The sequence below is a fragment of the Colletotrichum higginsianum genome, chromosome 3 (genome assembly GCF_001672515.1).
Source record: "Colletotrichum higginsianum IMI 349063 chromosome 3, whole genome shotgun sequence".
Classification (NCBI taxonomy): Eukaryota; Fungi; Ascomycota; class Sordariomycetes; order Glomerellales; family Glomerellaceae; genus Colletotrichum; species Colletotrichum higginsianum.
The window spans coordinates 2,633,662-2,646,288 of record NC_030956.1 but is presented as its reverse complement, the minus strand read 5'-3'; the positions used below and the strand labels follow the sequence as shown (position 1 = coordinate 2,646,288).

Here is a 12,627-nt window from a genome sequence, read left to right as displayed (position 1 = left end):
CTCTCTCCGTCCCCCCCTCCCCCTTCCCCATAACGCCGCCTTCTAAGAAGGGTATTTCCCTAAACCTGGTCGCCTCTCTGCAGGGCGCACCCATACTTCATCGTCGTAGCTCCATTACGTGCCTTGTTCTTCCGCTCACCAGATCGCCCGCTCCTCCCCCTTCCCCCCTTCCCTTCTCCTTCTCTTTCCAAGTATGGTTGCATGCACTGACCGTGCTGGCCAGAGAACCCCCGTTGCGTTGTACTGGTGACCTTGCCTTGGCCGTTGCCGCTGAAGAAGGCACAAAGTAAGTCAACGGCCCCAGCATTGGAATATCCCGTCGCTGTCGAGACATCACATCAACTCGACTCGACACAAACTCGACCTTAGCTGGCCTCCCCCAGCCCTGCCCCATCAGTGTCTCCACCCCAGAACAGTGCCGAAGATTTTCACCAGACACCCCCCTCCAACATCTACCGTCCTCTTGCTACCTACCCATCCCACCCCATCAGAGATACAAGTATACATCTTTCCCTGCAACCTTAAACATGACCGTCGTCCATTGAACCTCATCTTCACCTCTCTGCCTCTTTTGCATCTCTGACTCTTCGCCGCCACTGCTCGACAACCTCAACATCGACATCGATATTTACAGAAAGTAGTCGCCCTCTCATACTACGACCCTGCTTGCCCCTTGGACAAGACGGCCGTCCAGACATTGTGTGTTTATATGCCTTGTTGATCGCTCAGCAAGCAACAACCACATATCTCTTGTGTGTGAGAAGAGGCGCGCTTGGGTCTGGAACAGGACTGCAGCGCTCCAGAGAGGTATGCTCTAATGTCAACCACGGTAACCTACCCCGTCATGGCAGAGCTGAAAGAGCCGGCGCATTCCAACCTGTGGTCGAACTATGGAAGTCCCGTCCAAATGTCGTCTAGATTCAACAACAGCCTGGATTCCGGCCTCGGAGGCCACTCTGCCAACTCGCCACATGCAGGGCGCCCAAGAAGCACCCACCCGAGTGTAGACCACGGCTCGTACCCCTATGGTCGTTATCCTCAGGACGAGTCGGATGCCTACGAAAGACACTCGCATCCCAGCCTGTCGTCCCACCACAGCTTCCCCAACCTCAAAAGGCCCTACTCGCAGACCGACCAGCCGCCCTACCAGGAGATTGTCCAGGACCTGAGGGACGACGGCTCCAAGCTGACCGTCAACCACGACCATAAGCTGCTCTCCTTCAAGAGGGTGCAGGACAAGCACACCATCGTCGACCAGCATGGCCGGATGCAGCAGCTGGAGCTGTCGGCGCAGCTGCACGGGATGTTCTTCCTGTCCGAGATGCCCTCCAACAGCACCGACGGCTCCATCCTCCAGCCCGAGCTAACCTGCTACCGCCGAAACCTCTTTCAGATCAGTGGTTCTCTTATCACCCCGCGAGGCCAGCTCTCTGTCATTTCCGAGACGGGCGAGACGGTACCCGTCAACAACACGGAAGTAACCATCTCCGCAATCGAGTCGGTCGACGGCCACCCCGTCCGACTCATCGTTATCCCCTGGAAGACACCCCCGCCCAACTCGCCGGAAATCACACAAAGCCCCGACCAGGAACCCGCGTCGCTCCCCTTAATCCCTTTCCCAGACGATGGCACGGAGGCTGATGGAGAATACGCTGTATACCCTATCGGCTGGCGCCGGTTGCAGTTTAGAATGTGAGTAACATCCCCGGGCGCACTCGCGGCAGCGGCCCTTGGCTTGACTCGACTAACCTGGCGAAGCGCAACGGCAAATAACGGGCGACGGAAGGAACTACAGCAACACTTTGTGCTTCACCTCAAGGTGGTTGGGACGTTGGCCAGCGGCAGCAAGATCGTCCTCACCGAAGCAACGACGGCGCCTGTCGTGGTGCGTGGCCGCAGTCCTCGCAATTTCCAGGCCAGAAAGGAAATCCCCCTGCTGGGATCCAGCGCCGGCTCCAGGGGCCAGGCGTTGGTAGAGACTGGACTGGGTATCGTGGCTGGGCCGTTGGCCATCAAGCCGCAGGAGGCCAAAGCCAGAGGACTGGACATGCAGATGCCCCGGTCCGCCTTCACATTCAACGCCGGAGGCCCCAAGATGCCAGGGGCGCCGATGGGAGCCATGAGATCCAAGTAAGCCCCCCCCCCCCCCCTCCCTCGCATGCCGAATCAGTCGCTCGATTGGTATGGGTGGAAAGGGTTCACACAGCACGTCTGGAGCCAACCCACTAACGCACGACAGTTCGTATCCCAACTGGTCGTCCTCAAACCCTGTCTCTATGTCGCAGCTACCGCCGGCCGGCTCGGGGAGCTACCCAGCGACCACAATGGGAGCGGAGCCCTATCACAAAGGTGCGCTTTCAGGCGGGGGGAGCTTCGGCGGAGAGGCCCAAGACTTGCCATTGCAAACGTCGATGCCACCGGTGCAGCTTTCGTTGGTGGCAAACGACCAGCAGCAACCACCCATCAGGGCACAGTACGCCTACGTGCAAAGCACGACTGCTCCACCGCCATTGTCGGTGTCGGCGACGGCGATGGCACCAAACTCGGATCACGCGCTCAATGTGCCGAGATACGTCGACAATGCCCGGCCGACCAAGAGCCCGAGGCATGCCAGCCAGCCATCGATTAGCTCCATGTCCCACCACGAATCCTCGCCCGAGTACCGATACGGGTCCTCGTACGGTGCCGTTAGCAACAACTCCAGCGACATTGCGCCGCCATCGTACAAGACGGAGGCTCCCACATCGCAGTCGGGTCCTGCTCGGGACTACTACCCGCCTTCGAGCTCGTGGACGACGACAGCGGGCGAGCCGGCATCGACAGTGGCCTACAGCAACAGCGAGGGAAGGCCATACGGTTTTGCCGACCAATACCAAAGCGGGGGCTCTGCGCCAACGCCCAAGCAGGAACACGGCCCTGCCCCGCCAGGTCCCGGGTCGTACAGTAGCGCCCACCGAGGCTCTTTTGATGGTATGAACCATTATTCCTGGAATGCCAATTAGCTGCGCGAATAATACTGGCTGCCAAGTTGCACCATACGTCTCCAAGATGCAAGGAACGATAATAGGTCGGGCCCCGATGGTGCCCAGGCCGAAATAAGCAGAGTTTTTCTTTCTTTTTTTTCTCTTCTCATGAGGCCAAAGCTGCTTTCTACCTGCCTGGCACGGCAGTCCTAACCGTGTACTACCTACCATACCCTCAACATGGGGCCAGAAGAGCGATTTTGCGGGTTGGGCTTTGATTTTCAAGTTTTCAAAGGAGGCAAAGAGGTTTCGCTTCCGAGGTCTGATGAGGCATGGGCTTTCAACGCCGCCGGGAGATTCTGCACGTCCATGACGAGAGGACGTCAACCTCGACTGGCAGCCAAGTCCAGCACTCGTCGGCATTGGCATGCCTTTTATGTTTCCATGACAGGACCGGGTCCGAACATAATTTGGGCAGGCGCAGATTCAAGATGGTCGAGGCGGGCGTCGAAAGACGGAGGAGCATTTTCTGGTGGTGGGGCATTTCCAGTTCATACGCAACACATCATTCGACGTCGTCGAGCGCTCTGGCCCGGCCTCTGTATCGCCGGCTCCGGACCGCGCTGCGACCGACATATTCCAAGGAGGGAGGGGTTTACTTAACGATGTATATGGTATATTTTGGTTACATTGCCCACCAGGCATTGGGAGAGGAAAGAAACAAAAGGAATTGCGGTCGAGTCAGCATCGCTTTTGTCTCTGATGCACCAGCGTTGGTGGTGGGTGAAGAGGAGAGAGAGAGAGAGAATAGAAGAACACAACGCGGGGAGGCTTGTTGTGTGTCTCAGCCTCGAGGATCGGATGACGTTGGATCTGACAGTGGTCTTGGGAAGAGCCTCATCCCATCCGAATGGTTTGACTTCCGCCACCCAAGCCAGGGATGGTGGAGGTTTTGGGTCGGTTCGACGGGGACGGATCCAGACTGTCGGTAACCATCCGTACCTAGGTACCTATGGGGCGATGCTGGTGTTGAGGAACAGATGGTCTGTTGGTTGGCTGGGCTGGCTTGCCTTTGTTGGTGGTACCGACGTCCGTACAATGCTTTGGCGCTCTGTTTGTTTGTTTGTTTGTTTGTTTGTGCGTGGACCCGCACACATCATGGGCGGAAACTTTTCATCCTGCTTTCTCTGTCTTGCTCAGAAAGAGACCGAGTTGTCGGATGGGGGGAAGGGAAGAGAATGGACGCAAGGGACGGAGAGAGGGAGGGGGCGAGAGTGAGGGAGAAGGAAAAACAGGAGAAAATAGGCCAGAAAATGCGCAATCACGCAAATAAGCAAATGAATAAGCCTTCCAGCCCCAGTCCACTCGTCTCCTCTCTGTCTGTGCTGATGGGGGCCACACAAGCTCGTATTAGGATCCTCTCTCCGGTCGGTTGGCAGGTAGGTGGTACGGAGTAATACGTGAGAACGGATACGGGTACACAGGTCATTTATGGACTTGCTGGTCCGTTCTGTTCTGTTGGTGCGGACACGCACACACGCACACGCACACAGCTTGGCACCGGCACAGCAGCAGCAGCAGCAGCAATGCGGGACAAGTAAGGGCCTCTTTTGGGCTTCGTTTCGTTGTCTGACCGTGTCTTCGTTCGTTCCTAGCATACCTGCAATCGCCCGGCGGCGGCGGCATGTCCCACTCACACCGTCAGCCGCAGGCTCTCAAGTTCCGCCGTGCGTCCCGCCCGGCTGGTTCGTCATTTCCCAATAGCGTTGTAGGACTGGCACCCTGCACGAGATCAACGGACCTGAGAGGGCAGACACAAATCTCCCAGGGCAGCGGGGAAGGGGAGCACTGAGAGGAAGGAGGAGGGGGTGGTGGAATCGACGATTCCACCGCCATTGGCCCGCCTGCGCCAACCATTCGATCCTTTGTGATGGGAGCCCGCCGAGGCTACCCATTTTTGAAGGATGACGAAGGGGGCGTTGCAATTTTCAAAATAAAACAAACGTAGGCTGGTTAGTTGCCAATCCGGTCGACAGAGGGACTAACAAGGCCATCCACCTTCGACACCAGCACCACTCACGATGAGAAAAAGAAATCGAAAGTCACCAGGGTGACGCAGGATGCCCGTTGCAGGCTTCCTTTGCCCGGGGGGGGGGGGGGGGGGGGGGGGGGGCGTAGGGAGGAGGCAGGATGCTACTGTACTCCTGAGCGCGTGGGGTTCCATTATATGCTTGCGATGTTGGTGTACGGTATGTGGCTAAACCAGCTGGTCGGGTTTGACGAAAGGAGCGGGCAGGGGGCAGAGGGCAGAAGAAGGAGGGGTCAAGGGGGAGCCCGAGTGGTCGGGTTGGAGTTGCAGTGCATGCCTTGTACGGTGTTGGCGGTGGAGGTGACGGTGAGCAGAATCGGAACCCGGGTACTTCTGGTAGCAATGTATTCTTCGGCCGTAAAGCCCTTCGTTCCATCCTCGTAGAAAAGGGAGGGAGAAATAGGAACAAAAATGGAGAATGACTTTTCATGGTGCGGTGAGATGCGCCGATTGTAGTAGACGGCTCAGTGAAGGTGGGTGACATTTTGTTTGAAAGCCAAACCAAACTAAGGTACGTAGCCAAGGCGGTCCCTAATCAAAGGTCGCGATTAGATAAGGCTTGCTCCGGCCTCCCGCCTCATCGCAGCGAGCGAAAATCTCGAATGACCCGCCCGCCAATGGGCAAAATTCCCCTACGAGCCGCGCCTTGATTGCGGCCTCTGCCAGACAAACAAAACTCCACAAAGCACGGCCGTCATTGTGACCTGCCTTAAAAAAATTACGGGACGAGACTTTCCACGGCGTGATTGGTGTTCGAAATCATCACAGTGTGCAAGTTGTAATTGCCCTTGCGTGACCAACGCTCCTCCCCCCAGGTATCTCTCGACCTCTCGAACGACCTAGAGGCTGTTTCTCCCAGAACACCAGGAGCCATGTTTGAGCTCCCAGACGCCAAGAGGTGAGGCCCACAGTCCTGATGATGACAACGATGATGATGATATTCTGTCCTGTGCGCGTCTCACTATGCTGACCGACGCACGATAGAGTCCGGCGAGAGGACCTTGACGGCTCGTCCGATGACGAAAAGGCGGTCCACGATGAACAGCAGGACGCCGAGCTGCTCGCGAAGCTCCACGCCCGCATGGCGGGGATGCTCGACCTGAGCGGCATCGACCCGAGGCCCACGAAGACCACCTCCACCACGGGCCAAGACGCGCCGATGACGGACGGCCCAAACGCCGACGACGCAAACGACGATGACGGCCCCGAAGAATTCGAGTTCCGGCTATTCACGACGACGGACCTGGCGACCAAGATCGCGTTGGTCGACGAGGACGAGCTCGCGCTTCAAAGGGACGGCGACATGCTGCGCAAGAGGCCGCTGTCGTACTACATTGCGGGCGAGCCGACGTCCGAGGCCAAGGCGGAACTGGCGTTCGCGGCGGTGTCGGGCGACGAGGTGCTCGCGCGCGCGACGCAGCGGTGGTGGGGCATGGAGATGCCGTGGCGGGTGACGCGGATCCCCGGCGCGTCGAAGAAGAGGACGAAGACGACGGGCAAAGGAGGAGCCGCAGAAGATGAAGAAGATAAAGAAGCACGGAGGAGGCGGCCCGGGAAGAAGAAGCGAATCGCGCTGAGGGTCAGGGAGCGCGAGCGGAAGAAGAAGGCTGAGGAGGAGGAGATGAATAAGGCGGGAAAGGAGGAGGCACTCAAGGAGAAGAAGAAACGGCTCAACCGGTTGAAGAAGCTGAGAAAGCGCGCCAAGGCCAAGGAGGGCAAGAAGGGCGACGGCGGCGAGGACGGGGCCGAGGGGGGCGATTCCGGGTCCGGGTCCGACGGGGGTGATGAGTGAGCGAGGCCCTTTCTCGGTCGAGTCTCCGAATCGACGTTGCAAAAGGCATGTGCTGTGCAAGAATGAAAGGGGACTGGTCAGAATGTGCGTTTCGACGATGGCGAGTCGGGACCAAGCGCAGTACCCATGTGATACCAACTCATCGGTCGTCTAGTATGGTTTGTCGACAAGACAGGAGAGCATCTGGTTGCCTACTTACAAAAGAAGCGCACGGGGGCCGGCTTCTTGCTGATCGCTGGAGCGGGATGAAGGTATCGGCTCGTATCTCGCCGTCCCGTCGGAACCGTCATTCCGGCCGTCTTTTATCAAGCGAGCAGGTCCTTTCCAACCAAAGACCGGGGTTTACAGTCTTTCCGAGATGCGTGAAGTTGATGTGACTAGTGATCTTTGTGAGTGCTGATGGTCGTTGTGTTGTGTAGTGGAGTCGATGACTGACTAACCACGGATTTCTCACCGGACAGCATCGTCTCCTTCTTACATAGACGCAACTGCAATAGAGATATTAATTCAGATCAGATCCTTCAATTGGGGCCATAAGAGCGTGTGTCAACTCTAACGTCGCTCTGGATGCGATATCTGTCTGGTCTGGTATTTCTCTTTCTAGGTAGAGAATCCGTACCAAAACTACAACGAGGAGACCAATCGAGATCACTGGAACATAATCCACTCACGGAAATTTTACAAAATGAATCGTGACGAATGCATGGTGCTCTTCTCTCTCCCATGTGAATTGCTTCAATAAACCCACCTAGCCACTCAGTCGACCAAAAAGTGCAGCACCCTCATGACGTGCAAGACCCCCCTTTCGTCAGCCAGTCACGCTTCACGAATTAACACTCGCCAAAGGAGGCGACGCGAGCTCACGTGAATAGCGCGCGTAGTGGGGCCGGGGAGCACTGACATGCCGGCCCGCCAATGGACGTAAGAAGCTCCAGCAGAGCTCGTCCGTCCCGGCAGCAAAAAAATTTCGAGGACACTGGCTCCCATCAGACGATACCTCTGCGAAACCTCCATCCTCCCCTTCCCCCCCCTTACACTCCAACCACAAAAGCCGTTGTCGACAACGAGCATTCCATCTTCCATCCCCTCTCCGGTCCTTCTTCTCTCTTTCTATTGTACTATTTAATATCCACAACCCTCAAAATGTCCGCCTCTCTCAGATCCGTTGCGCCGTTCCTCCGGACGGCGCGCGCCTCGCTGCGCCAGGGCAATGTCAGCCCCCTTCAGGCCGCCCTGAAGAGAAAGAACGTCTCTCCCGTCCTCAACATCTACCGCACATACGCTGTTTTCGAGCGGACAAAGCCCCACGTCAACATTGGTATGTGCAGTCGCCTATAATGTGTCTTCTTTACACCCCGTCGTCGCTAACCACAGGGTTGCTGCGCAGGTACCATTGGCCACGTCGACCACGGAAAGGTACTGATCGAATCCTGCATCTGCGCCTTTGCGCGACGAAAGCTGACCCTAACCCGCAGACCACTCTGTCCGCCGCTATCACCAAGAGACAGGCCGAGAAGGGCCTCGCCAACTTCCTCGAGTATGGTGCCATTGACAAGGCTCCCGAGGAGCGCAAGCGTGGTATCACCATCTCCACCGCCCACATCGAGTACTCAACAGACAACCGCCACTACTCCCATGTCGACTGCCCCGGTCACGCCGATTACATCAAGAACATGATTACCGGTGCCGCCAACATGGACGGTGCCATTATCGTCGTCGCTGCTTCCGACGGTCAGATGCCCCAGACCCGTGAGCACTTGCTGCTCGCTCGCCAGGTCGGTGTCCAGAAGATTGTCGTCTTCGTCAACAAGGTCGACGCCATCGACGACCCCGAGATGCTGGAGCTCGTCGAGATGGAGATGCGCGAGCTCCTTAGCACCTATGGCTTCGAGGGTGACGAGACCCCCGTCATCATGGGTTCCGCCCTCATGGCCCTTAACAACCAGAGGAACGACATCGGCAACGAAAAGATTGACGATCTCCTCAAGGCCGTCGATGAGTGGATCCCCACCCCTAGCCGTGACCTCGAGAAGCCCTTCCTCATGTCCGTCGAGGACGTCTTCTCCATCTCCGGCCGTGGTACCGTCGTCAGCGGCCGTGTCGAGCGTGGTCTCCTGAAGAGGGACACTGAGGTTGAGATTGTCGGCAAGGGCGACGTTATTATCAAGTCCAAGGTTACCGACATTGAGACCTTTAAGAAGTCCTGCGAGGAGTCTCGCGCCGGTGACAACTCCGGCCTCCTCCTCCGTGGCGTCAAGCGCGAGGACATCCGCCGTGGTATGGTCGTCTGCAAGCCCGGTACCGTCAAGGCCCACTCCCGCTTCCTCACCTCTCTGTACGTGCTCTCCAAGGACGAGGGCGGCCGTCACACCGGCTTCCACGAGAACTACAAGCCCCAGATGTACCTCCGCACCGCCGACGAGTCCGTCACCCTTAACTTCCCTGAAGGCACCGAGGATGCCAGCACCAAGATGGTCATGCCCGGTGACAACGTCGAGATGGTTGCTACCCTGCACAACCCTAGTGCCATTGAAGTCGGTCAGCGTTTCAACGTCCGTGAGGGTGGCCGCACCGTCGCCACTGGTCTCATTACCCGCATCCTGGAATAAAGGGATTCGCATTGAGAAACCCTCCCCCCCCCTCGATACCCTGAGTCGGCACTCAGCGCATGCCAGAGATGAACCAGGAACCGCACGCCGGGATCTGGATGACGAGCGGGAATTGGGATTTGTACAAAAAGGAGGAAGAAAAGGAGTTGGACTGCTTCACGATTTCATGTACAACCGACCCAGAGTTTTTCCGTTTGAGCCCTCGCGCTCGTGTATATTGTCGGGTCTTGGGCTCTAGGATCTCCGCTCTACTTCAACCCTTGTCTTGCTTGAATCATGTACTTTTACAAGAGACGATGGGACAATAGAACAGTCTGTGCTTTGTGCCACATGATTTTTGATACGCCTGTAGCGATTGTTGTCCTCGCCGATTTAAGGGATCAAACATAAATGAACCTCGAGTCATTATTGCATCCCCAGAACTTGCAGGGCCGTACTAGCTTGTGAGATAGCTTTTGTCGCGAGGTCTCACGATCTACAGTCTGTCGCGCCGTCACGCGCAACTCAGTCTTGGCTTGGTCTTTTGGGGGCCTCCAGATAGGATGGTGGTAAGGTTCAATGTCGTGGTATTCGTCTATCCTCAACGGATGTCCGACGGAGCTGCACACACTTCCGTTAAGCCAGCCATAAGAACTCCATGCCCTTGGAAGCCTCCCTCTGTCTGAATGCATTTTCCACGGGCCATCATGCCCAACCACCTTCAGGTCCCATCCTTCGTCTCGAATCTCGACGTTTAGCGGAACTGCAAGTTGCACCTCCCGTTAGTTCTCATGTTCTGCTCGGTCCAATCGTGTCTCGGGCGAAAGCGCTCGCGCGGGCGGTGGCACGGTCGGGAGTTCATGTTCGCATACCTTGTTGAAGCCGATGTCCTTGGCCTTCTCACGGAAGCACTGACGGCACAGGTTGAGGTCGTACTTGCGGATGAGACCGGCGGTGTGCTTGCAGACACGGCTGGGAAGGGGGGAGAAAAAAATGTCAGCACTTCGTTCCTCGCGAGGTTCCAGTCCCCCAGCTTGCGTTTCCGTCCTACTGCCATCATAGACCTGTCGAAAGAGGGGGGGAGGTTGATCCGTACCAGCTGCGAGAGCCCTTGCCGTAGGTGCGGGGGCGGGAGTTCCAGACAGATTCGTGAGACATGTTGTCGGTTGTCGAGAGGGCGATGTCGTCGAGAGAAGGGGGTGGTCGGCGAGAAACTCGAGATGGGTTGACTGGATGGTTGAGTGTTTCTGACTGACTTTTCGATCGCGACACGGAAATTTTCCCAGTTTGTGTGCGGATGGCGGATTTTGCCAATGGGATCTCATTGGCCAGGGTCTGGCAGCCCCAGCCGAGGAGGTGGGCGGGCAGTCGAGAAGAGGTCCGTGCTAAGAAAGTGTACGGAAGAAAGTTGATCCAGTCAGCAGCTCGGCATTTGCAAGGTGCCACGATAAGACCAGCTCTAGCGATAAGAAATCACAAGCAGGTACCCCTGTCACTAGGTAGTTGGTAATTGGGGAAACCGCCACTCCTTTGCTGGAGACTGGACTTGCTAGAAAGGACAAGGGGCCGAGCTCTTCTGTGACGTTTGGCTCGTATGCAAAGTGGCTTCTTTTATCCGACAACCCAAACAGCTGATTTCAAAGCATCGGCTTACACCACCACCGTTTTCAACTGCTGTATTTCAATCCAGCAGCTTGTAACCACCTCACGTCGATCAGGAATCGCATCATTATCCTTTATTCCCCCTTTTTCTCAATCGAACAAGCCTACCAAAGCAACAATGGTTGTCCTCAAGAGCTTCGTGCTCGGCGCCCTGGCAGCAACCGTTGCTGCCAAGTCCGCCGTACTTGACCTGATCCCCTCCAACTTTGACGACGTTGTCCTCAAATCTGGCAAGCCCACTCTCGTCGAGTTCTTTGCCCCCTGGTGCGGCCACTGCAAGAATCTCGCCCCCGTCTACGAGGAGCTTGCCAGCGCCTTCGAGTCCTCCAACGATGTTCAAATCGCCAAGGTGGACGCCGACGCCGAGCGCGACCTGGGCAAGAGATTCGGGATTCAGGGATTCCCTACCCTCAAGTGGTTTGATGGCAAGAGCGACCAGCCCGCCGAGTACAAGGGAGGTCGCGATCTCGAGGCGCTGAGCGCCTTCATCACAGAGAAGACTAGCATCAAGCCCCGCAAGAAGTACACCCCGCCCAGCGCCGTCAACATGCTCTCGGATGAGACCTTCAAGACCACCATCGGCGGCGACAAGGACGTCCTTGTTGCCTTTACTGCTCCTTGGTGCGGACGTACGTCTTTCTCCCCCCCTACTCTGAGCCTTGGTGTCTCGACAAAGCTGACCTGACATTCATAACAGACTGCAAGACACTCGCCCCTATCTGGGAGACTGTCGCTCAGGACTTTTCTCTTGACGAGGGTGTCGTGATCGCCAAGGTCGACGCCGAGGCCGAGAACAGCAAGGGCACCGCCAGCGCTGAGGGCGTCTCTTCGTACCCCACCATCAAGTTCTTCCCCAAGGGCTCCAAGGAGGGCCAGCTCTACTCCGGCGGCCGCAGCGAGGCCGACTTTGTCGAGTTCATCAACGAGAAGGCCGGTACCAACCGCAGCCCCGGCGGTGGCCTCAACGCCATTGCCGGCACCATCGCTGCCCTCGACAAGATCGTCGCCAAGTACACCGGAGGCACTAGCCTTTCCGACGCTGCCGCCGAGGCCAAGAAGGAGGCCGAGACCCTTAAGGAGCAGGCGCAGTACAAGTACGCCGAGTACTACGTCCGCGTCTTCGATAAGCTCAACAAGAGCGATGGCTACGCTCAGAAGGAGCTCGCCCGCCTGGAAGGCATCCTGAGCAAGGGTGGCCTCGCCCCGGCCAAGCGTGACGAGATCACCAGCAAGACCAACGTGCTCCGCAAGTTCCTCCAGAAGGTCGAGGACAAGGTCACCGGTGAGAAGGAGGAGTTGTAGTGAACTCGACCAACAAGTTTTCAGATACATCTTGATCTCTGGGTGTGAGGAGGTTTATGGGTTGAAAAAGCAAGCACAATGCAACTGAGCGGGTTTCGCTCCAGTTGATGATTTGGTGGTCTAGGATACCGACGACGACGAAATAACAATAAGAAGCATAAATCAAGTTTGCTCATGAAACCGGCCGTCACATTCAGCTCTTTTGACGTGTTTGTGTGAATCCTAAACGCC

General features: G+C 57.0%; 5 protein-coding genes across 5 annotated transcripts; 4 read left to right on the top strand and 1 right to left on the bottom strand.

The window, feature by feature from the left end:
- Positions 1–844: 844 nt before the first annotated feature.
- Positions 845–3,002, top strand: CH63R_04343 (NDT80/PhoG like DNA-binding family protein; the record flags this gene model as incomplete). Its single annotated transcript, XM_018299318.1, has 3 exons — positions 845–1,692; positions 1,759–2,130; positions 2,240–3,002. The coding sequence occupies 3 exons, from the start codon at positions 845–847 to the stop codon at positions 3,000–3,002; spliced, it is 1,983 nt and encodes a 660-aa protein (XP_018160564.1).
- A 2,922-nt stretch (positions 3,003–5,924) lies between these two features.
- Positions 5,925–6,844, top strand: CH63R_04342 (uncharacterized protein; the record flags this gene model as incomplete). The annotated part of the gene is made up of 2 exons (XM_018299317.1): positions 5,925–5,950; positions 6,037–6,844. The coding sequence occupies 2 exons, from the start codon at positions 5,925–5,927 to the stop codon at positions 6,842–6,844; spliced, it is 834 nt and encodes a 277-aa protein (XP_018160563.1).
- A 1,143-nt stretch (positions 6,845–7,987) lies between these two features.
- On the top strand, positions 7,988–9,453 carry CH63R_04341 (Elongation factor Tu; the record flags this gene model as incomplete). The annotated part of the gene is made up of 3 exons (XM_018299316.1): positions 7,988–8,162; positions 8,232–8,260; positions 8,320–9,453. The coding sequence occupies 3 exons, from the start codon at positions 7,988–7,990 to the stop codon at positions 9,451–9,453; spliced, it is 1,338 nt and encodes a 445-aa protein (XP_018160562.1).
- Positions 9,454–10,214: 761 nt separating this feature from the next.
- Positions 10,215–10,590, bottom strand: CH63R_04340 (Ribosomal protein S14p/S29e; the record flags this gene model as incomplete). The annotated part of the gene is made up of 2 exons (XM_018299315.1): positions 10,215–10,404; positions 10,529–10,590. The coding sequence occupies 2 exons, from the start codon at positions 10,588–10,590 to the stop codon at positions 10,215–10,217; spliced, it is 252 nt and encodes an 83-aa protein (XP_018160561.1).
- A 436-nt stretch (positions 10,591–11,026) lies between these two features.
- On the top strand, positions 11,027–12,396 carry CH63R_04339 (Protein disulfide-isomerase erp38; the record flags this gene model as incomplete). Its single annotated transcript, XM_018299314.1, has 2 exons — positions 11,027–11,723; positions 11,792–12,396. 2 exons carry the CDS (start codon positions 11,027–11,029, stop codon positions 12,394–12,396), a joined length of 1,302 nt encoding a protein of 433 aa, XP_018160560.1.
- Positions 12,397–12,627: the final 231 nt, after the last annotated feature.